Source organism: Neolamprologus brichardi, chromosome 23 (assembly GCF_056152115.1).
Source record: "Neolamprologus brichardi isolate AB-2024 chromosome 23, ASM5615211v1, whole genome shotgun sequence".
NCBI lineage: Eukaryota > Metazoa > Chordata > Actinopteri > Cichliformes > Cichlidae > Neolamprologus > Neolamprologus brichardi.
In genome coordinates, this window is record NC_142125.1 from 8,065,817 (window position 1) to 8,090,508 (window position 24,692).

Genomic DNA, 24,692 nt, shown 5'->3' on the forward strand with positions numbered 1-24,692 from the left:
TGTCTGGCTAAATCCTCTGGGTGGCAGCTTGCATTTTATCCAAAGACTGCTCCTCTAATGAGAGGAGGGAAACCAACCAGAGAATAAATCCATATAAAGAAATGTCTAATGACCTCTGCACACACACACACACACTAGTATTAAGCATGTGACTTCACATTTTGGGTTCATACATATGACAGTTGCTTCCATCGCCTGCTAGTAGTTTCATACAAATGACAATCCCTGATAATTTACTACTGCTGAACAAATAACACTGATTTTTCTGACATTCATAAAAGCTGTTTTTGCTATGATTTTTTTCTTATTTCTCTCCATCGGCAACAAATATGTCACAAGGTCCAAAACTCACCAAATACTCCAACATACAAAAAGCTGATGTTTGATCAGCAAGTTCAACCAATAGAAGCTGCTGCATGAACAGCCGAAGGAGCTTCTTTTGTGTGTGAAGTTGTTTGAAAGGTCATCAAAATGTCCAACAAACAAAATAAGGCTATCTGCTCTGTCACTTCCAATAGCTCACTGAAGCGTCTGTATTTTAAAGAGATCATCTTTTGGCAAATGGTTGTTGGCATTCTGATGAAACGGGGTACACAGGCACAGCACAGATTGTGTGCACAAGCATGACAGATTCAGTGGAATTAGTGGCATATAGCTGTTCCACAGAAGTAATGAATGCGCTCCAAGACCCCTTTTAATCAACGGCATCTTTGGAAATTAGGAAAAAGTATATTGGTCCGTGCAGCATGATAATCTAATGGCAAATAAATAAATGAATAACCCTACCGAATGATAAAAAAGAGCAATATTAACACAGCAGCCATGGGAACATGTCATTATTGAGTGACATTCAAGTGAAAAACATATAAAATGTTGTGGAACAGCACAGGGTTCAATGATGTGAGGATTTTAAAACCACTGTAATTTAGAAAAAAGATTAATGTACCTTCAGACAGTTTCACGCACTTCCTCTGGTAACAAAGTCTACATGAGAAGCAGTAAAAGAGATAGAAATAGGAAAACAAGTAATGAATGTTTTACTGTGAAGGTTTTATCACAGAACCGGCGGATTCTAGAAGTAGCAGCAGAGTGTGTGCCTGAGAGTGTAAATGCTGAATTGTAATCATTTATAAACTGTACATATTTTGCACTGCAGCAGTTGAGTAGGAGTGAGAAGCCCTTTTTTAAAAAAAATACTTTTTCCCCTCTTGTTCAATGGTTACTGTAAGAGCTTCGGTTAGAGAATTTTTCTTTACTTTCTTTGTTAAGGAAGGGAAGGATCATTTAAGATGTTTGTTATTCTGGCATTGCTTACTTCCGAAGCAAATAAAGCTGCTGTGTAGCCTCGCTAATTGCTCTGTACTGGCCTTGGGGGTGGTAGGAGTAGGACTCACACCTCATGCTATGTCTATGCTATTCCTAAGCTGGGTCATACATAAATTATCAAGCCAAGGCAAGTAAGGAATGACAGAGCTGGTGTTAAAATTCAGCAGGTAGGTGATCCTTTCTCCCTGGTGGGGAGCTGTGTGTATCAAACATTCTGGTGTGTGTATATTATCATTTGCTTTCTGTATTTAAGGAGTCCAAAATTTGTTCTGAAGGACACCAGTGTCATGTTTTACCTACCAAGGCCATTTGTTAGTAGAACAATACGATTACAGTGTTTTAGATTTGCAGCAACATACATTTGCATGGGAATACATCTGAGTAGGAAATCACGCAGCTTCTTTCCCATCCTTTTTTGTTTCAACTAAATATTGTTTTGAGGGTACGTTTGTTGATTATCTTGCCCTTCAGTGCAGAGGATGTCTCTGGTTGGAATGATTGGAATGAAAACCTGCCGACAGTTCCCCTGGGGGCAGCTTACAGTGATAAACAAATCATCTGCAAGAGTATTTTTGAAAATGCCAACCATTTAGCAAACAATTTATGATCAGCATACACTAGCACCTTCCCTGTAACTACAACTAAAGGATATTTGTATTGATTTATCTCAGTTTTGGAATACATATATTGTGGAGTCATTGATTTAGGTTTTCTTTCTTTCTTTCTTTCTTTCTTTCTTTCTTGCTTCATTCAATCCAATTAATTGTTGATGATCTCACCAGTAACCTCTAAGTTAACTGCACCAGATTTCTGAGGTCATGAGGTCACTCCCCCTAGAGTTTGGCATAGAGACACAGTCTCGATCAAAAATAAAAAACCAGCTCAGGGAACGAATGCTTCTTGCCGATATAACATCTGACACAGGTTGGGAGTTCCAATGTGGGGAGTCTTCAACAGAGGAAAATGTCAAAAAAACAACCATCTGGAACATTGTGAAGAAGGAAACCAGAACCCCTGAAGGGACTGTATTGATTCCAAAGCAAGACACACAAAGCATGAATGTTGCTGTTTCGCTATTTCTGCAAACCTTTTATCAGTGAAGAGCATATTGCACCGTTATTGATGGGCGCTTATCACCCACTCTGTGACTCAAGCAACTGCAGGCTGAAATGATTCTATAGCTCCCATTTTGCAAGATAAATTATTGCTTGACTGTGTGATAAATCAGTCATCTTCTCAGAGTTAGGATAACAGTTGCAATACTGACCTTTTTCCTGGCTTAAGACTTTTCCCTCTGTTGTGGTAATGTCGCTATCTTAGTTCAAAGAGAAGCCAATTATTTGTAGTCTGCTTTTGAATGTGTGTCTCAGCACTCCATTCAGTTCCTTCTCAGGGAATCCATAATATGATCTAAAGTGGAGATATTAAGCTTCAGGAGCTGTAAAACATGACAGGCTAATATCTGAAACACTGAGAATAATCAAAACGTCAAGTGAGCTTTGTGCAATAAAAATGTAGGAAATTCATCATCGGCTTACATGCATTTTTTTTTTTATTTTACTAAGAAAGGTGACAAAACTACATTTTAGCTCTCTGTCATGCTTCGCAGCAAATCTGTTAACATACATACTGAAAGAGCAGCAAAGGTATTTGAGGAAATAAACTGTTAAATATCAGCTGCATATAATAAAATCTCTTTTTAGGGGAAAATTGAGTTACATAATCTGTAAATCAGATAATTTGATGTGCATTAGGAGTTCTAACCTTTTCACTGACTGTGTTGAAAATGCAGCTTGAGTGCTGCTCGTTAATAGTGCCACACTCTGTCTCTGCAAATGCTCAGGGACGGTCTTTTATGAGAAATTGCTCTGGATAAACAGCAAGGGGTTCATCAGGTCAACGGTGTCTGTAAAAATGCCCTCAAAATACAGCGGACAGGTTTAAGTGAATTTGCTGAACAAAGTGCTACTGTTACACCGAGACAAATAACTACTGTATGTCACAGGTAAATTGATTTATTACTCAGGAGAAACATCAGACAGAAAGATGAGCATAGTGGCTATCAGAAAAAAATCTAATCTGATCAAAGTGCAAGCAACCTGCCTTTTCAAATCACATCCAGTGACTGGCTTCTGTCTAAGCAGACAAAGGTACAAACCAGAGAAGTATTAGACCACAGGAGTAAAACTGTATAATATATGCAGTCAGAGATCTACACTTCAAATTCTGTAAATGGAACAAAAGCCCTCATATAAGCGCTGCAGTTTAGCCACCACAATATTAGATGCACACCACACCATGTTGGTTGCTTCATATGCAGGCAGGGCCACCAAACATTTACAGAATCAATTTGTTCCACCTTGAACCACTATAAACAGTTTTCCAATGTCTTCCAACTATTAAAACTTTGGCCCTGACTTCCACTTGCCTTTCACAGTGTAACCAATCAAATGACTGCTACACCTAGAGGAAACTGTTAGAGACAGAGAGATAGATTTCTGTTATTTCCTGTTTTATTTTCCCGTCTTTGCCCCAATCCCTAAAACTAAAACATCAAAGACTTGGATGCTGTCGACAGTGTGCGTAGCCTGTATTTCAGTTCTCATTTCATCTTTGACTTCATAGAATAAAAATCACATAGTGATATACTGAGCCAAGCTCTCACCGCGGACACCTAAAAACACACCAGAATTTGGCCTCAGAAAACTCATGTGTAGTAATGAATAAATAACAAAGAAATGCAGTATTTGTCAAGCTTTTAAATGTTGACTTTTTTCTATTATGACTTGAGGGTCTCTGAATTTTAGACTAATTGTAAAAAAAAAGGAGGAAGGACACATTACACTGTTCCCTTGAAACTTCTAATGGGCATTTCAATATTTGTATAACTTTTAAAGCTAATGATTTCTTAAGTGACAGATAAATTGATAATAAAAAATGGTTTAAAACAGTCCTAAGAAAACCAGTAATTACAACCCAGAGCTCCTCACCACTCATAAGCTTTCAATTAAAGGAAGTAGGCCTTGTCTACATTTTGTGTTGCATAACAAATGGGAAACTGGGCTGCTTTAAGTTTCAGAAACAACAATTCAAAATGGAACTTCATTATGTAAAACAGCAAACTCAATTGCACATCTCTGCGGGGGAAGCCACTCACATTAATCAGCACACATCCCATCAGCACATCTGACACACAACAGCCCAACAATGAGTGTCAGACATGAGAGCTTAATTACCTCTGCTCGGAGTCGGGCTCAAAAACTGCTCCACAGACATCACTTAAACTTCCTGTATGATCAGGCAATGGGCCAAGGTAGAACTTAACACTACAGTAACACTAGGGAAAACAATACTTGGGGTCAGTGGCACAAGTTAAATTTTTGCGGCCATCTGCAGTGAACTCTTCTTGCTTTTGGATTGGTTGCTTTAAATATAGGGACCAGGTCTGCAATCATTTGCAGTCAGCTGGCAAAGTGACTTTGATGTATCACAAACATACTGCCTGCAATATGTTTGTGATTAGCTGTGATAAATTAGTGAAACCTGTTGCCATCTACACACATATTCACATTAAGTACTTAGATTCAGTCCATCCAGAACCACAGATTTACACATTCAGGAAGTCTTCTATATCCGCAGTGCTTTTATACATGAGTAGAACCAGAAGTTCCCTGATGCAAGTTCCCTAATGCAAAGAGACACATCCCAGATGAGTTGCTCTCTGTGACAAATTGCCATTGAGCAGCAAAGGTCCAATCACTGCATGCAGGACACAGGATTCAGCACAGCCCAAATTTGTTATTTTGATTTATCCAAGCCTCAGTTCTACAGCTTAACAATTCTAAGCTCTTTGGAGCACTGGTAGCCTCTACCAGCATCAAACTAAAGTCCCCCTAATTGGCATTTGGCAGCACTTTATACCCAGGTGCTGAAAAGCCACATCCTCCTCATAACCTGGGGTGTTTCCAAACCTTCCCAAAAAGACAATTGGTGATAAAAAAAATTATATGTTATATTATATATATATTAAATCTATTCATCAACCTATATTTACATTTAAAACATTAATTTTCTTTTATTTAACATTTATTTATACAGGTAGTCCCATTGAGATCCAATGTCTCATTTGCAAGAGACCTGTTCCAAAATGACACAATCAACCTACAAATACCAAGAAACACCCCCATCCAACCCTCCTTGGTCTCTCCCAGAACTTTTAAACAGTGTTCAGACCCTCAGGGACACATTTGCACAAACATCCTAGAGAACACAAAGGAGAAAAGAGGTAAGTGATTGCTACACACACAAAAAAAATTTGTTTGCACTAAAACTCAGCACTCATATTCACAGTAATTGCACAAAAACAATTAATCTGGGGCCAATCTCATTGTTTTAGCATCTGTCCACCATACACTAAGTAGATGATCAAGTGCCTGGAATGCATATAATTAAAATTTTCAGTAAATAATCAATATGTCAGAGTTTGCTGTGTGGCAGGCAGGATGAAAGACCCAAATTCAGGACTCAAGACGGAGAAATAAATTCAAAAGGAAGCTTTTATTGCTGGAAAAAAAATAACATTAAATACAAAACTAAACTAGGAACTTCAACTAGAAAACAAATCAGAAACTGTAAACCTGGCTATGGCTGGAAACACAGCATAAAAGACAAAAAGCAAAGGAAAACACAGGGCTTATATACACAAACAGGACAATGAGAGGATGGGGAACAGGTGGTAACACAGCTGGGACAAATCAGATCTAACAAGACTAAGGAAGCAAAGCAGAATACAATGACAAAAGACAAAAACTGTCAAAGTAAAACAGGAGCTATAACACAGAGATGCAGACTTGACCCTGAGACAGAGGCATGAACTGTGGGACAGGAAAAAAAGCCCACAGTAGACATAACACGGACACAGGGAAGGCACATTTACCGAAACTAGAAGCTAGAACAACAAAAAAATAACCTGAAAAGAACTAAAACCATGAATAACAATACTTAAGAAATATAAATTAAACACAAAACACAGGGTCACTTATAGGACACAATAAGCATTTAAGAGTTGTCAGGGTGCTAAGTACAGTGTAAATGTGCCCAGAAATGCATCCAGTATTAGTTATAACAAAGATGGAAATTACAGTAAACAAGTAACAAAACACCTTTGTTACACTCCCATTGTTGCAGACTGACTCTTGTTGGAAATTGTTGGAAATCTGTCTTTGTTTACAAATAACCTAAAGCTTCATTTGGGAATATCACAAAACGGGTTATCAACTTTCTCATTAAGCTAAAATAACTATGACAAAAAATATAACACTCCTACAGATAGGAAAACAGATTAATGCTGCAGAAAATCCTTAAACTTGGGCTCTTAGCACAGTAAAATAAAGATTTTAGACTTAGTTAATTATTTTATCACTTAGTGCATTTATTTGTAATGTGACAGCTGTACATTAGAACTCTGAAACTTTTAATTGTAATTATTTAAACATTGATTTTTGCTGTCTCATAGCCGAATCAAAGAGATGTTGAAAACACTTTGTCAGCAGATCAAACTAAAATAGATTTTATTGACTGAACAGGTATTCTTTGTGAGTGTGTTCTGTGTTCTAGTAGCTGCAATTTCACCAGTGTAAAAGAGTCTCAGCAGCACAAAGTACAAAGTTTTGCATTTTTACATTTTCTGCATCACCAGCTTAATTAGCAATACCGTTTTGCCATGACATGCAGTGCTTCATTCTGTGGTTTTAATAAGGTATGGCTTAACAAAACAACTTGCACACATAAAGCATATTTCCCCAGGAGGAAAGTCTTACTGTGCTTAAAACCCACTCTAAATGAAAGATTCATTGAAAATGTGGCACTTCTTGCCAATTTTAAACTGAAAGTCAGAACATAACCTGCTCCTGGCCAGGTAATGTGTTCAGAATAAGTTACCATGGTGATATAGTAGATAAAAAGGGACCGGCTTTTGTGATACAGAAACCTTGCTCAACCATTAATCTATCTTCTTAGTACATCCCTCAGGCGATCAGTGCAGCCACCTTAAGATTGAAAATAATCACCCAGATGTTAAGGATGTTGCATGCTCCACTTCTGAGCCAGTAGTTGGTTCCTGCAACTACTTGTCACTGAATGCGAAATAGTTCCGTGCAATCACTGGGCAACTGCCAGTTTTTTCAGGTACAAGGAAGTTACAATCCAAGGCTTTTGGTAGGGATAGTTCCATCATGTGGCCATTTAAAAAAGTTGTTTTTTTCAGCACATAAACATCAAACACTAGTGCAGGGCTCAGCAACCTTTAACACCCAAAGAGCCATTTGGACCCGGTTTCCACGCAAAAGAAAACACTGGGAGCCGCAAATATGTTTTGACATCTGACAAATGAAGATAACACTGTATATATTGTTTTTACCTTTATGCTTTGTGTGGAAAAACTAAGCTGTGTTGCTTATAAAATCCATGAAGTGCTACAGAGAAAATTACATTTTATTTATGTAATTAACACATTTTGAACTCGAAAAAATATAACAAAAGGAAAGACACCCAGCTGAACTAAAATGATTCATGTAGCAAACAAAAACTGTTGTGAGCCGCCACCCTCATGTCGCCTTTGGGCTTTTGGAGCCTTGACCTGGCTTTGAAAAAATAATTGGGAAAAAAAGCACTATGTTGCTTAAAAAAAAAACAAAAAAAAAACAGGAAAATAGATATTTGCAAAATTCTGCCTAAATGTGTATTTCACCTGGTTAATGTGTGTGGCGGGGCGTGGTCTGCATCGCCGCTGCAGGGGAGGCGGACGCACCTGAGCGGCACCCGCAATCACGCCTCGCCGCCTTAAAGAGGTGAGAAAAGCGTGTTCACGGAAACATCGTCGGGTCTGCCGTGGTATGTTTACAATGGGACTTCTGCTCATGAACCTCTGCGCACAGCGTCTGCAAATCGGGGCTGTACGAAGGCACTTTCATCTTTACACAGGACTGTAAGCTGTCATCTGTGAGGCGTGAGCTGTGTTTGTTTTTAACATAGTTCACGGTGGAGAACAGCTGCTGACATAATGTGGATCCGAAGGTCCATAATTGGCCTAACTGGGGTTGAAAGTCTCGATAAATGCACGGCGTTTCGGCGGGTATACCGGCTTCCGCGAGTGTGACACTTTGAGCAATGAAAAAAATAATAGAATATAAATTTATTTCTATATTTCAATATCACAATAATCTTACAATTTAGAACTACAAGTTAAAAAAGAACTAACATAAATAAAATACACTTTAGCTAAATACTTATAATTTATTTTCCCAAACCACGCGGAGCCGCAGGTTGCCGACTCCTGCACTAGTGTATAAGGTAAACAAGTGTATTTATGTATGTAAAAGCTATTTTATTAGTTTGACTTGACCCTTTTGATTAGCAAGTTTTGTTTTGTTTTTTTTAACAAATAGCTATTACAATGCGTCTTTGGATATATTCACATTTGTTTTATTCTTTTTTTCCTTATAGTTCATCTTTTCTATAAAAAAAAATGAGACAAATTAAATTGTCTTTGTGTGGTTTGGTTCAGCAGTCTGTTTCTCACATTATTGTGTACATTACTAATGTTGCATAGAATACCATTATTCTTGCATGTCCTTGAATGCACGGGTTCTCTACTTGTCTGGCACTACATTAAGAGATTTTAATGGCTTAGCACAGTGGGCATGGGTTAGTCAACCTTCATGTATATTCAAAACATTTAAAGATACATTTAGAAAACTCTGCAGCCTTATTGAATGCATTTATGCTCTGAATGCTTTTAGTTCAGTGACATGTAGGACATTTGCTTTTACCTTTTGAAGATTTTTTTTCTCAGGTGTTGCCCACATGCTGCATGGTCATCAGAACTAAAACACTGGTTAACCATACTATTAGTGAGTAATCATTCACAAAGTGGTGGATTAGCTGGAAAATAGATTGCACTCCTTGCACATACTCACATTTTTTCTTTTTTTTTCAGACAATAGATAATGACAGACACTTCTTAAACACTTTTTCTATGCACTTATTAATTATTAACATGTACTTAGTAAAATAAAAGAAAGGGTCATGTTTGATCCAATAAACATGAGTAGAATGGTCCAGCAAAAAAAAAATACACATTTGTATATTTGGCCACAGCTGTTCAGTGTTGAGCTGATCTTAATATATTAACATGTTGCTTTTGTTTTTGTTCCTTTGTTTCAGTAGGGGTCCTGCTGACATGCATGCTGGCTTTTAGGCACAGCTTACTGGCCTCCCAAGTGCTACAAAGCTACCCCTAATGTTACGGATCACCTGGGCTTGGTGACCTTGCAAATAACTACAGTGAACAAAGTGTATTTTTTGCTTTTGTGGATATATAATCAGTCAATATAATATATGCAGTCGAAGTCCCATTTGTAAAAACCCCTGGGCCATGTGGGTACTAAGTGTATGTTTTCTTTTGTTGTGCTGTGCTTTGTCCTGCAGGTGCTGATCAGAGCATGTATAGCTGCATGAGCTACGCCTGGGCCTGGTGTGTTCAGCTGTAAAAGCTCACTCATTCCTGCACTATGCATCTAAAAGACTTGTCCAGTTCTATGACAGCATGTGGTTTATTTCTTGTGCTTTCCATAAGCACTAGCAACCACCCAGACCTGCCTTACACTTCTTTTTCTTTTCTTTCTATACTTTTCCTTTTGCTGGAATCATTCAATCTTTTAGGGACATTTTACCAACTTTATGCTGATGACATTCAGTCATAAATCTCTTTCAAGCTTCGCTAGCAGAAGGTCCATCCTTGTTGATTGCTTAATCCAGGCTGGTTACTTGCAGTCTAATAATGATCTTGTTTTAAATTCCAAGAAGACTGAGACTGTGATTATAGCTCCTCCTGAATTACATCCAAACATCAGTCAAGTGATTGCTTCCTTTTGCTCATCTGCAATGTCACATATTGCAATACACACACATGCAATATTTGATTCCTCTCTGGGCTTTGGCTTACATGTAAAATCTATTTCTCATTCCCGTTTCTTACCGTTAAGTAACATTTGCAAATTGTGAGCAATAGTCTCCTCAGTGGAACTGGAGAAAACTATTCATGCATTTGTATCATTGTGCCTATTACTGCAATGCCCATTACCAGCTCAAACAAATCATCTCGTTCTCACCTCCCCGCTATACAAACTGACAGACTATTAACACTTTCTAGTAAGTGAACTCACATTGCTTCTATTTTATATTTTTTACATTGGCTCCCAGCAGATTTCAGGGTTTGTTTTAAAATTCTTGTACTTATATGCAGAGAACTAGTTCCAGTTGATTTATCTTAGCTTCTTATCAAACACACCACTGCTTCCAGTCTTTGATCACAGGCTTGTGGTAGTCTACTTGAAGAAGATGGTGTGAGTTTTTAGGATAAGCTTAGACAAATATGTCCATTCCCCTAACTGCTGACTCTAGTTGCTGTCCATGGTGCTGATCAAATCTAAAATGATGCTATAGATAATATTGAGAATTGCTATATGCTATATATTGCTTTTGCACTTACTCTGTGTGTGTGTTAGTGTGTTAGTTACAGAGAGAGAAAGGGAGAGAATAAGAGAAGATCGATTGCTCCAGTGGCGGTACTGGAAAGAAAATCTGCCCTGGGACCTAACTCAGAGTTGTTACACCTGTGGAGAGAAAACTACTGGGAAAGCAAGATGAAAGTAGCCTTTTGTGAAGGAAGTAGTTTGTATAAAGAAGGTAACCTTGGGAAAAAGACAGGACTGGAGCCAAACACTGTACTTGATATGTTTTCACACCAGTGCAAACAGCACACTCCAGTAAACAAATAAAACTGGAGTGGCTGTAGGCTATGTCAACACCTACAAGTGGTTTGGCTGTGGAGAGATTCAGTTTGCTTTCACCAGTGTGTTTGGATAGTTTGATATATAAACAGATGGTCTGTAACTAACAACAGTGATTTGAAAACTGCTACATTGGAAATTGATGGAAATACTGAAGGTTAGTGAAAGCAGGGACAGCAGCATCTACACTTCCTCAGAAATCATTTAATAGAGAAAGACATTGATGAAACAGGTTCATAAATCCAACAGACTCTGTCCTTCCGTGTTATTTGTTGATTTAGAAATTTCTATGTGAGAAGAAAACCTCACCGAAACCTTCGGAAAGAGTGAAGAGCTCAGAGGAAGAGCGACAAAGCGGGTGACGTTTTCCAACGCTTTTATGTTCACCACATGTTAATTTTACACACCACAGCTGTAGCTGTATGTACTTATTTCCTGTGATGTGCCATTACTGAGTCAACATAACTTCACTGGCTATTCTGGGTCCGTGCTTGCATTTTGTTGTAGTTAATATCAAAGCAATTGACAACGTTAAAGCAAATACACAGTTATGTTGTTTCAGTTTCTTTATGTTGCATGGTGGGATCCTCATAACTGGTGCGTCAATGCTATTTGCATGTTTCCACATACTGCTCTGAAATGCGGTTCAAAACAACCACATCTCATGACCATGGCTTATTGAGATTTTGGTTCATTTCACAGTTGTGACAGGCAGCTTACCGTCAGTTTCTAGGTTTGATTGACAGTGTGTAGAACAAACTCACAGAAAGTTTAAAAGTCAGCAGGAACAGCAGCAGCAGCCACAGCAAGCAATTCAACAGGTAGTTTGTGGGAATTTTTTTGACAGTGACAGTGAAACCCACCCACACTGCAGCTGCTGATGCAACTGTAAAGGACAAAAACAAATACCCCACTGATGCATTTCTTCCAGTTTATTGGCAGAGATGATGCAATGCATATCCTCACCTTTATAGCTCTCTATAAGTGCAACAGCTATGTTGTGTAAATGGATTTTTGCCAAGGTTGAAGAGGTAATTTGCAAAAAGAGAAGCCAACGCTGTGTTAGACAAGGTGCTTATGTATAGAGAAGAGCTTGTATGAATGGGTGTTTGAGTGCTCAGTTAGAATGAAAAAGAGCTAAATAAGTACTAGGCCATTTACCAAGGCTGTAGAGCAGTGAACTCAATACACACCCTTGTGGGGAGTCAGCACTCAGTGTTTGAGTGCATTCTTTGCATTCCGATGGTTTTTGGCATACTTTTAATTATAACAAGTAGTTATTTGAGTTACCATTGCCTTCCTATTGGCATGAAGCTGCCTGAACGCTCTTCTCTAATTTCATCATCAAGAATTTTCGTCTAGAGAACGGATACTCACTGGATATTTTCTTTTTTGTATAATTTTCTGTAAACTCTAGAGATTGTTGTATGGGGAAAACCCAGTAGATTTTTAAAAATACTCCAGCCAGCCTATTTGCCACCAACAAACAACATTGAAGCACATGCTAAATAGTTTAACACTGGCAACTGTTCCATTGAAAAAAATTATTAGCAGAGACACAGAGAACTTTTGACAGCAGCTGCATAACAATGGGCACACGCTGACATTAAAAATCAATAAATCACAGAATAAGACATAATTTTAATAAGTGGCATTTTATTAATATAATAGCATTTAAGTAGTGATTTGATATTTAAATGATTCTTTTGGCATTACATAATAAACAAAATAAATATATATATATATATATATAAATAGAATCAAAGACATAAATATTAAGCCAGTCTTTACATAAGCACATCTCTTCCATTAAAGCCAGCAGATGGTCCAACCTCAGCATCTACTGTGGGTCCCCAGACTGTTTCCTAATCATAGTAACCATATACTTTCATATGCATACTTTTTGCATATTCCAAGAAAACATGAGGTGCTTATGTGGTGTGTCGATTATGTCTCTATTGCATTGGTTGGTTTAGAATAATGTTCAATACTTCTTTTTTTTGCAAGTCTAGAAGCATACAAGATGAGGAAATGTGAGTAATTGTCAGTTTAGTTCAACACGTCAATACATGTCAGTGCTAGCTATAGTGCTTGATCGGCTGTCAGAGCATAATGATGACATTTACAATGCTTACATAAGATTTCATAAAAAGTCATGATAAAAACTTTATTCTGGTTCCACATGGACACCTTTGCAAGAGCAAACATGTTCCAAAGAGGTTTTATGAATGCTGCCTTGTTCAATGTATTGTAGAAGCATGTTGCAAGAGTTTGAGCATTAAGATGTAAAGAAATTTTTATGCAGTTGAATACTGGTTTTCTTATTGTAGAAACAGTCTATTCTCTGTAACAGCCCATAAACGCCACCATGTTATCAAATATTTTATGGTTACGTGTGGTTATAAGTAATTTCAATATTCTACTGCAAAAATAAATCAGTACTGTGCTTTGTGAAAAAAAATACTGGCTTATCATATAGAAGGCAAAAAGCAGAAAAAACAACACAACCAGTGCCTATATAAAGGAAATAACTGTCAGCATTCAGCCTCAAAGTGGCTCTATTATCACTATAGAGGGGCGTTGCTTTTCTCCTCCACAGTGATGTCTCTCACACCATGAACCTGCGTGAGCTGCTTACAGTCCAGTGAAGCTAGTAATTTTCTCGTTCCAGAAAGGGTGGGGATGAACTGCTCAGTGAGAGACACAGAAGCGTGGCTGCCAATATCTCTGAGGGTAGGACAGGAAATGACAGTAGCAATCACAAAAGAGATAGCTAGACAAGGTATTTAAAAAAACACGCACAGTATAAAGTATATTATTCCTCCTTACCCATAATTTATCTTTCGAGCAGTCATAAGGCCAAGTCCTTCCACATGGAATATCACTGCTTTCAGCACTTGTGGCAGTGGATTAGTAAATGAAATCTCTACTGACATCTTCTTTCCTACCACAGCCTTCCCCAGTGGCTATTTGACGAAAAACGGAAAGAAAACAACTTTAGATATAGATTTATATCTTAATCTTCTTTCCTGTAATAATCACCTGATTAACTATGTGGCTTACTTTAATGATGAGGTCTGGTGTTCTGAGTCGGAAACTGAACTGAGTAGCAAGGATCTGCTGTGTTTCTTTGACCCTGCCTGATACTGTAAGCATCAGGGCAGCCTGATCCATCAGTTTGTCCTTGTAGTCTTTGTATTCCAGGGCCCACTCCAGAATCTTTTCTGTAGCCAACAGAATAGTGAAGATGGCCTTTATAATCAGTGCTACACACACACACATAAATATATATATATATAAAAAAAAAACACCCAGCACGCCCCTGCGGGCGGTTTATCCTTCAAGCTCGGGTATATATATATGTATATATATATATATATATATATATATACATATATATATATAGTGGCTGGTTGCTCACAAACAGAATAAAAGAAATCATTCTCTCTATAAAAAGAGGAGAATAAATCAAATAACTGTAGTAATTATTGGGCAAATGTATTCCTCCTCTGTTCAAAGGCAGAATGCAGAAGGTGGGTGGTATTGTCCACAACTGACTCATAGCTGGACAGTGATCTCTGTTCTAACATTGCCTCCACAGTGTCCAACTAGAGCCCAACAACCTAGCCTGCCCTTTCCTGTAGATAAAGTTAGTGTTCAGAGTGTAGTCAAGTTTATTGTATACTTATAGTACATGACTATCTATAGGACATGACAGCCAACCCTATGTTGATTGGCTGTTGGAAAAAAGGGATTTCTTCAGAAATCCAGCACCATCTCCTTAGTTTGTAATTATTTAGGTGCAGTCAGTACCTCCCACACTAACCATCAAAATCACTCACTAGTTTCCTGTATTCTGCCTCCTTAATCCCCTCAATGATTGCGAATGCAAATGTATCAGCCCAAAATTTGACAGAACTTGGTATTATAATTATACATTATAATTTTTTTTACAATAATTTACTTGCAACCATTGTCAGCAGATGTTTTCAAACATATTTAGCTTAATAATATTATATCAAGTTAATCTTTTTTTTAATATATATATATTTTGGCCTTTTTTTTTTTTTTGGCTTTATTGGACAGATACAGTGAAGATTGACAGGAAAGCAGAGAGAAAGAGAGAAGGGGAGACAAGCAGCAAAGGGCCGCGGGTCAAATTCGAACCCAGGCCAGCTGCCTGCTCATCCACCTGAGCTAAACTGGCGCCATCAAGTTAATCTGATAAATTTATACCATATGCCTATATGACCATCCTTAATGGTACTCCATTGGCATAGAAAAAAAGCGTTTTGAATGGGTGAATGAGGCATGTTGTATAAAACACTTTCAGTGTTCAGATTAGAAAAGCGCTACATAAGAATCGGTCCATTTATGCAGAAGTTTGCCTCATCAGTCTACATGTGTCCAGAGTTATCAGATCTGTTATAACATGTAATTCAGTTCCTGTAAAACCAGATCAAGAATTGCCTGCAGTTTGTCAGCCTCAGTCCCTCAGGTTTTACACTGACTGGGATTACACCTCGACATCATTGATTCCTTTTATAACATATATGGATACAATGTATGGGCACCGCTGAGGGCAGAAGGCATCTCCAAGTCTCAAGCCGGCTTGAAAAGACTGGATTGCAAACTGTGGGTTAGGAATGATTGAGTTTCTCTCTGGAGTGGAAGAATTCAAGTAATCTAGGGATTTGTTCACAAGTGGGAGAAGAATGGACCGTGTATTGTCAGATATTTCAGTGTCATGTCTGTGTGGTGATGCAGTGGTAACGGCAGAGATGAGCCCAAAGGCTTCCCCTCTTCATAAGTTTAAGACTATGGAGTCACGCAGTGGAAACTGGCTTCTTCAAAAGAAGCCAGTTTCCCTCCACCACCATCTCTATGGGCAAGGGCCCATAGAGATGGTGGTGGAGGGAAAAAGGACTACGATCCAGACTTCAGTAAGTAATAGAAAAAATATTTATTCTGCTTGTGAGATAAGCCTTGTGATCTTGCTGATGTAAAAAAGTCATCCAAAATGAAATGCTCCACTCACCCTCATTGGGAAGTACTTCTATATCTGTCGTGTCAGTTCTGACTGTAGCTTTGTGGACACCGGTGTAGTACATGACTGACACCTGGCTGTGCAGACTGACACTGCGTTGCTGTGAACTGCTGTTTTTCAACTTGATCATCAGCTCTGCATCTTTTCCCATTTTAGGACCGTCACCATCTAGCGTAACTTCTAAAGAGACATCCTGAGCTGTAGGAGATGAATAAGCTTTTGCTTTGGAGCCAAAGCTACATGCTGTTTCCACAGCAATGCGTTCCTCATTTGAGCCTGAGAATGACAAGAAATATTGAGATAATTGAATAAGTTATCCAACAATAATATCTCAGTTATAGCCCTTTTTAAATTTTTTGTGATCTCCTTTAAGTCATTATGTAAGTGTCTGCTTTTTTGTTTGATGCTACCTTCAGGATGTTTGTAAAGGTGGGTGATATCACTGCGTTCATTAGAGCCAACTGCTTTGGTGCTTATGGAGATGCCCACAATCTTTTTCTCACTGTATATTTGAGCGAAGGTCCCATCTGCATTCTTCTGCCAGTAGATTTTATCACTGTTCACCTGAGATATCGATGAGACAGACCATGAGAGAGAGATGGAGTTAGAAAATAAAGTCCCCACCACAAAGGAAGCTGTCATGCATATATTTAATGCGTGCCATATGAATCCTTATCAGTATACAGTGTTTTCATAGCTACCATGATAAATGTCTTCTACCTTCCCAAAACCCAGTAAAGAAGAATATTTCACAAACCTCAGCAAACACAAAAGTTGTGTCATGTTTCAGGTAGACCTGACCATAGCGCACAGCGGCGAGAGAAGCAGGGCCACAGCAATAGGTGCCCTGGCTGGTCTCTTGAGGCGTGGCGTCGACAGCCTGCCATCCTCCGTTGCCAGGAGGTAAGTCCTTACGAGCCATCCAGCAGTCATTCCACACATGGAAGTTCCTTCAGAAAACAATTATGGTTGGTAAACTAAAGTTATAGTGAAAACAGCTGTGGAAATTTTAGTTCTGCGTAAATCTGTCAAGTACTATGAGGTTTCTGTGGGTAGTTTTTACAACCTGTCATAACAAATTTAAAGTAAATCAACCACATACCAATGTATAAATGAAGACACATGTGCTGACGTTGCCATCTTTGTATTGTCAGACTTAAATTATTAGGCTATACCACTTATCTTTTAGTTGTTTCCAAATACTGGTTGCTTGTATCACTGAGGAGTAACTTTAGATTAAGCCACTAGAGTCATGCAACGGTTAACCTCCTTCTTTGTAAGTCAAGGTAAATGTGACATATGGTGAACATACCAAATTGAGTCCACATTGAGGTACTCTATAGGCTCCAGGTTCTCATCCAGGTACACATCTGTTGTCAATGAAACATCTGTGTCATGTGCTGAGCTGAAGTTGGTCACGGTTCGGGTGGGAATGCCTAAACACCGTAAAACTGAAAAGAAGACAATGGGTTTAATATCGTATCATTTTGATCAAATAAACATATTGTAAGCTGAAAAAAGTCTAACCTGTAGTGACAACACCAGCAAAGACCCAGCATTGGCCATATTTAACAGGAGTTCCATTCTTTTTGTGGTATTCCTCGAGGATTTCTACACTTCCACTCCACACTGTTGGAGAAGTTCCATTTGAATAATCTCCTGACCAGTTTCCCTCCAAAACACCTTGGTCATCAGGGGAGTTTACCTGAGAAATAAAGGAAGTGTTTCATGCTTTCATGGTTGACCTTAAGGACAATACCCAAAATACCTTAAGTTAGCTAGGTTTTTTGTTCATTAATTGAAATCTGGACATTTGTTTTTTGCATTTAATCCATAGCAGGTGTAAGCAGAAGTGTGCAGCCACCATTTGGCCACTTGGTATCCACTCCAGCTTTCAGCCACTGCCTGCGTTTAGGGGACTATGATATGGCATATGCGGTTTAACATATTTTACTGTTTGTTATATGTCCGGTGATGTCTTAGTTAGTTAGGATCTCGTCTCACCATTCCTGAGATGATTCGCACCACATTAATTGGGTCACCCCACCCAGATGGAGAAGTTCCACTCTTTTCCATGACAAAGAGGCAAGCAGCCAGAATCCCGTCATTAAACTGATATCAAATGAAAGGAAAACATGAGGAGACCATGTCAGTTTCAACCGCTAAGCTTGGTCATTAAACATTAAGATTCAGAGCTCCCTCACCTGTCCGTAGTTCCATGTCCTCGCTCCAATTTGATCCTTTGTGCCATAGTAGATTTGTCCAGTGTCATTTAGGATGTACTCTTGCCTTTCATCTTCAGAATCCATGTACACAATGTCATCTGACAGAAAATAGGAAAGGCAACATTTTTAACTGGAAATAACACAAGGTCACTCTGAAGCATGGACTCTACAAGTAGGCGTTATCTTCTAAATTTGGTTTCTTCTCTATCACAGTTTCATGGTATTTTTACCACCCTAAATGTCTTTTATTAAACTGTCTGAGTCATTCTTGAAGGCTGTCTGTGGAGATTGATTTTGAACTGATGACAAGGGTATATCCATACTGTGCTTGTTGTATAAGAGCACCTCCTACACATATATTTGGAAACGATGGCATACGTCTGTTGTAGTCTGGTGACGCTTGTAATTTTTGTATGGGACTTTTGAGAGGTTCAGTAGTTGTCATTTTAGGGGCTGTCACTGCTTTGTATAGGGCATTATTTCAGAGAATTAGTGTGGTATTTTTGGAAAGATAGACTCACTACAACATAAGAAGATGAAGCTGAACAGAAGGAGGGAGATGCTGGCAAGAAAAATACTCTTGCTAGCAGCATAACCTGAACATGTTATATTTAGTGATAACTGTGGGAAGATACTGCTATTTAGCACAAAAGATAGTAGCACCATAAGTGACCAGCCTACCACAAACAACAACACTGCAAACAAAAATTAACCCTTTAAAGCCTAAACAAAAAATAAATTTGTTTAAAAAAAAATAACATTTTAATTTCCATATATGATTTTTATTTTGTATTGTATTTGATACATCTGGCTTTTTTTCCTTCTTGTGTAACTTCTTTAGATTTTTCACAGGGAAAAAAAGTCACACTGATGATTTTGAAGTCACAAAAAACTCACAAGAAACTGTATGTATCAAATATGATCCACTAGGTCAGCGGTCCCCAACCCCGAGGCCTCGGACCGGTACCGGTCCGTGAGTTGTTTGGTACCGGGCCGCGAGAGTTGAGGCTCAGGTCTGAAATGTATGGTTTTCAGGGTTTTTATCGGTTTTCAGCGTTATTTTGTTATAGTTTTTATCGTTAACTCGGTTTTCCTGAGTCTTTTCACGTGTGTTATGAATAAATCTTCTATTTTTCAGTAGCGCTACTAGTTTTATTTTGTTGTATTTATCCGCGACACCTTAAAGGCCGGTCCGTGAAAATATTGTCAGGCATAAACCGGTCCGTGGCGCAAAAAAGGTTGGGGACCGCTGCACTAGGTGATTTAATTTTTTTTTTTATTTGTCATTCTCAATATGAGAATTAGATTTTCTTATTTAACACTATGCCAGAGGACTTTATTCCAAAAAGTATGCAATTCAAATTCTGTATTAAATTTACACAATAACCTACACAATAGCCTGACGTGGCCCAACCTAGAAATGTAACTGCATATCACCATCGCCACAACCCACACAGGTATAAATACTGGTAGTAGGGTTGGCCACTTGCATAGGCTGCATTATAGGCTCTGCATAGATTCATTCCAGAAGTATAAATTAACCATAAGATGTCCATATTTACCTTGACACCAGGGGTTAAACAATATGTAGATGTCATTGGCAGGGTCATGTGTGGAACTTGCTGATCCATTTTGATTATTTGTTTCAACTGTGAGTTGATATCGGCCAATGACGGCGGTGGTTGGAGAATTCACCAACAGTTTTATCTTTTTGACCTCCTGTTTCACAACAGCAGCCTCCCAGCGATCACCCTCCAGCTTCGCCACCAGTGGGATGATTACATGAGTTCCCTTTGCCACTACTGCCAATGGACCTTAGTAGGTGAAAAAGAAAAGAAAAAAAAGTGTTACTGGCTGTTATTCATAACATGCCCAAACAGTTACTGTGCTTTTTTTTAAAGAACCACTTCCCTCAATTAAAACCACACCTGTGTTCCCAGAGTATGTTTGAACAACAGAAACTAAAAAGAAGGAAAACAGAAAGCTCCGTCCTGACAAGCTGTCTACACACACACACACACACACACACACACACACACACACACACACACACACACACACACACACACACACACACACACACACACACACACACACACACACACACACCTTGTGTGACAGCATTTGATCTCAGTGCAGCTGTACTATAAAAGTCTCCATGTTTTCAGCTTCACTGTTACTGCACTATCTTAACGTTTGAAGTTAGTGTGGCCTCATCATTATCAAAAGAAAGCTTGATCTTCAAAGACAACAAAAAAACAATGTTTTCTGTAATATATAAGCTCACAATTTCCCACAGTGCAAACAGCTGAAATGTTCAATTTGTTGCCACATTAAGGAGCTCTCCTTCTAAAGTGATTGTGGAAAATAACAGCTTTCCATGGCTATCACTCTCTACCCTCAGTGGGTGTGACCTTGTCTTGACTGTGTTTTCAAATGCCTTAAGAGAACTGATTTGCTTTTCTCCAGTTTCACCCTGAGATGTTTATCTGATTCAGTCATGGACAAACAGGCCACTGATTGTGTGCAACAAAAGGATTCAAAAGCAGCTTGCAAAGACATGAGGAAAATGAATGAAACGACCATTGTTAAGAAAAAAGTAGTTGCCTCTGCATTATAGTGACCAAGAGGGAGGGAAAAAACAGACAGGAGATGCCAGGACAGCATAGTGACTTACTGGCTGATGGGAAAGCAGCAGCTGTGCACCACTAGCCACGAGTGATAAAGATAGCAAGTTCATTAACATGGACAAAGACTACACCTTCACATAACCACTGAGGGACTCTAACCCAGTGACAGCTACTCAAGACTCTAACTCTGGTTCAGGGAAGACTTTATGATTTTCTTTTATAAAAACAAAAGAGAGCAAGAGAGAAACAGAGGGAGAGAAACACAACTGTCTCAGGCGCACAGCTCTGAGTGTGAACACATAAGCCCCTCCCACCTGCTGTCTAAACCTTCTTTTTTCATGAGGCTGCCAATCAGAAGAAAATTGACTTAAAGGGATGTTACCGGGAAAGGAGAAAAGTTAATACAGCTTTTTTTGTTGTTGTTTTTTCCCAAACAGTGGATGAAATGTTGGGGTTCAACATAACTCATGATGAGATAAATTAGGATATTTTAAACTAAGAATCAAGAAAGAGTTACTAAGGCCTCTGTAGCTGAGTCCAAGAATGAAAAAATATCCTTGGAAAGGAGCAAGACTCCTTTATAATTCGACAAGCTTGTTAAATCTAACAGATAAATATGCATGATAAGTGCTGTAGATATTCAAGGAGACCAGTTGATGAAGCCTTCTGCTTTCGGTGGCTATTGCTCAATCATTGGGACATAAATTATACCAGTGCACAAAAGAACTGTAATTAGCAGATGGCCATGACATTTTCAGACACTTCTGGGTACAAATGAGCAAAAACCAAAAAGTCTGATGATTATTGTTAAAGAGTTTACTCCTAATTGATGAGTAACTGCCACAACTTGATATTCTTACACTCTTGTTTTGTATCTTCAGTTTATGGTTTCCTGCTGCGCATAGCCTGCATTTTTGCAAAGCAACAGTAAACAGCTGCTGGCTAAAGATTCTAAAGACAACTATTCCTAGAAATATTGAGATTTGATAGTTCCAGGGTGTATTAACCCTTTTGTTTTATAGAGTTTACTGCCAGGCCTTTTCTTTGCCTTACAGGGGGAAAACTGTCAACGTGCAGTTCTCTGTGCCTAACACTTTCGTTTTGTCAGGTGTGACGAGAATCACCTCCTTAAAATTTTTTGCAGGTCTTCCGAACCAAAAGGTCAGAGCATCTGTCAACTGTCACTCTCTTTCGCCTAAAAAAATCCTCAACTATTTAAAACAGTGTGTCATTTTAGGCTGTGCTGTGATTAGCTTTTGTGCTGTGTGTCTGATGTGTCTCAGAGTACAGTCTTTAGACTGAATATAGGGTACTGTAAGCATGCCTGAAAACAGTGAGCCGGGGGCAATTTAGTTCGTAATGCAGTGCCATTCTGGAGAGGGGTGTTATGGTTTTCAAAAGCATAAAAACTGGCATTGTCTGCTGCTTTTGTTCTCCTGCTTATTGCTGGTATTACAGATGGCTTTTTAAATTAGTGTTCACGTTGAATGTCGCTGTTGTTTTTGTCTCAAATTATGGATAAAATAGGTTAGAACTATATTTTTTTCCCTCTAAATGCAAAATCTAGAATTTAAAATGTATACATTATTATTCTGTCACTTTACCAAAACAAAACCTTTCATTAAACAGTGCATTATAGAGCCCACCTTTTCTGTAGCAGCAGCACTGTAATTATTCTACTTAAGTGTCCCTAAATTGCTATCACACACAGCTGTAATTGTAAGATCTATATTGGTTTTCCCTGTTTGACAGCATTCAATTCTCACAAGCAGTGTACAGAGACAGGCATGCACACTGGGTAAACAGGTGGCGTCCGAGGCTCATGCAGCTGGCAGTGGCAGCAGTGATAGTGAATTCTCAGTAGAAGGGAGCTCTAGTATCAGCAGGACTGAAGACTGCATCTGTAAAACACTCTCCCAAGACCATAGCAACCCAAACTGTTACCATAGCAATCTGAACTAAAAAATCCCCTTCTCTCATCCACAGCCTTCCCATATATCTATAAGTATCTATTTCACACATCTATGCAGCCTCAACACACAATCAGCAAAAAAACACAGTACAAGATGTGAGCATAAAAGAAAAAAAAATGTCCTTTTTTTGTAAATTAGAGAGCTTCTGCTCTCTGGAGAGCCATTTATAATGAATGAATGGGCCCTATAAGACCTGCAGTCCAAAAACTTTGATGCAATCCCCAGCGATTCTTGAAATTGGCCCTAAAAACGAGTCAGCATGTATGCATTCCCATGCTAAAATGCCCAATTTCAGCTGTGAGAACAAGTTTGGAGCCTGTAATTTTAAAAGAAACAAACAACTATTGTGGTTTCTAGGGCTAACTTAACTTTACAAAGCTGTCCAGTGGATTTTTTCATTTAAATACCGTGCCTTGACTTCAGATAACACAGGAAGCTGTTGCTGATAGTGATCTCCTATTTTACTGTAATTATTTGAGAAGTAATATCATGTGGTTTATGGATGCATCTTGGTGCTTAACTACTGCAGAAAAGAAATACTTCCCTGACCAGGAGAATAAGAAAACAAAACTGCATTTCATTGAGTTTCATTTCAGTTCAGGAATATAATCACTACTGTAACTACAAACAATTAAAAATGGGGCTGCTTTGTCTGGAAGTGCATGTAAAAAAAAAGAAAAAGAAAAAGCAATTTAGCTCCAATCATTCCTATTCACAGAAGACTATATTAGAACAGGCTCCCCACTATATGCACTGTATCATGTGCTGCTCTGCACAAGATTTCAGGAAAACATGTGAGTATGCTGTGACCAGTTTGGATCCTTCCTATCCAGTTTCATACTCTGGCTCTAAATATTTCAGGCTAGTCTTGGATGAAATTCAGTCAAATTGAAAATTTCTGTTGCCCTCAAAAACAAAACAAAACTATAACGTGTTACTTTTATAAAAGTCTCCATTCACTTCTCACAAACCTGTTTTAAGGTCGAGATGAAGCTCATCGGAGGAGGGGTTGAAAGGTCGAGATAAGGTTATCCACATCTCGAAACTCTGCCCCCTGCGGATGATTAAATTATCACTTTGGTAGAGATGAGTGTGATGCTCTGTGCGATTCGCCCCTGATTTGCTTTTCAGGAGGTCTATTGACTTCACTTTGAGAAGAACTTCTGAAGAAAAGAAAAGAAAAAACATAGGACATGTTGAAGTATTTCATATTGTTGGCATTTCTTCCCTTTTTTTTGGGGGGGGGGGGGGGCAAACAGTGGCTATATGGAGTCTCTCTAATCACCGTCAATCTCTTTGTCATCAGGCACAGGTTTCTCGCCGTTTCCCCCGTCCTCCTTACCCAGCCCATCAACCAGCGTGACCTCAGTGTCTATGACATCATCATGCTTGGGACAGCAGCATGGGCAGACCTTACGCAGCCACTCCTTGCATGCATTTCCTTTTTTAACATTGTTTTCCTTTGGCTCTTCTTTTTCTTCCTCTGTGTCCTCCCCAAATCCAAAAGTGACCGATGGAAAGCGACCTACTGCAGATCTGCCTCTTGCTGATCGCCTCTCTGCAGGCATTCTGGAGAAATTTTTTTTATAAAGAACAACAATTAGATAATCAGTGACTTTGGTATTAATAATAGTTAACAT

At 38.7% G+C, this 24,692-nt stretch overlaps 1 protein-coding gene across 1 annotated transcript; it reads right to left on the reverse strand.

Moving 5' to 3' along the window:
* Positions 1–13,626: 13,626 nt before the first annotated feature.
* Positions 13,627–24,692, reverse strand: LOC102795855 (protein-glutamine gamma-glutamyltransferase K-like). Its single transcript, XM_087836080.1, has 13 exons — positions 24,338–24,692; positions 24,024–24,215; positions 20,012–20,263; positions 18,429–18,547; positions 18,229–18,336; positions 17,752–17,929; positions 17,537–17,675; positions 16,982–17,174; positions 16,635–16,788; positions 16,216–16,500; positions 14,241–14,401; positions 14,007–14,143; positions 13,627–13,904 (listed from the first exon to the last, which is right to left on the reverse strand). The coding sequence occupies exons 1-13, from the start codon at positions 24,690–24,692 to the stop codon at positions 13,745–13,747; spliced, it is 2,433 nt and encodes an 810-aa protein (XP_087692206.1). The 3' UTR covers positions 13,627–13,744.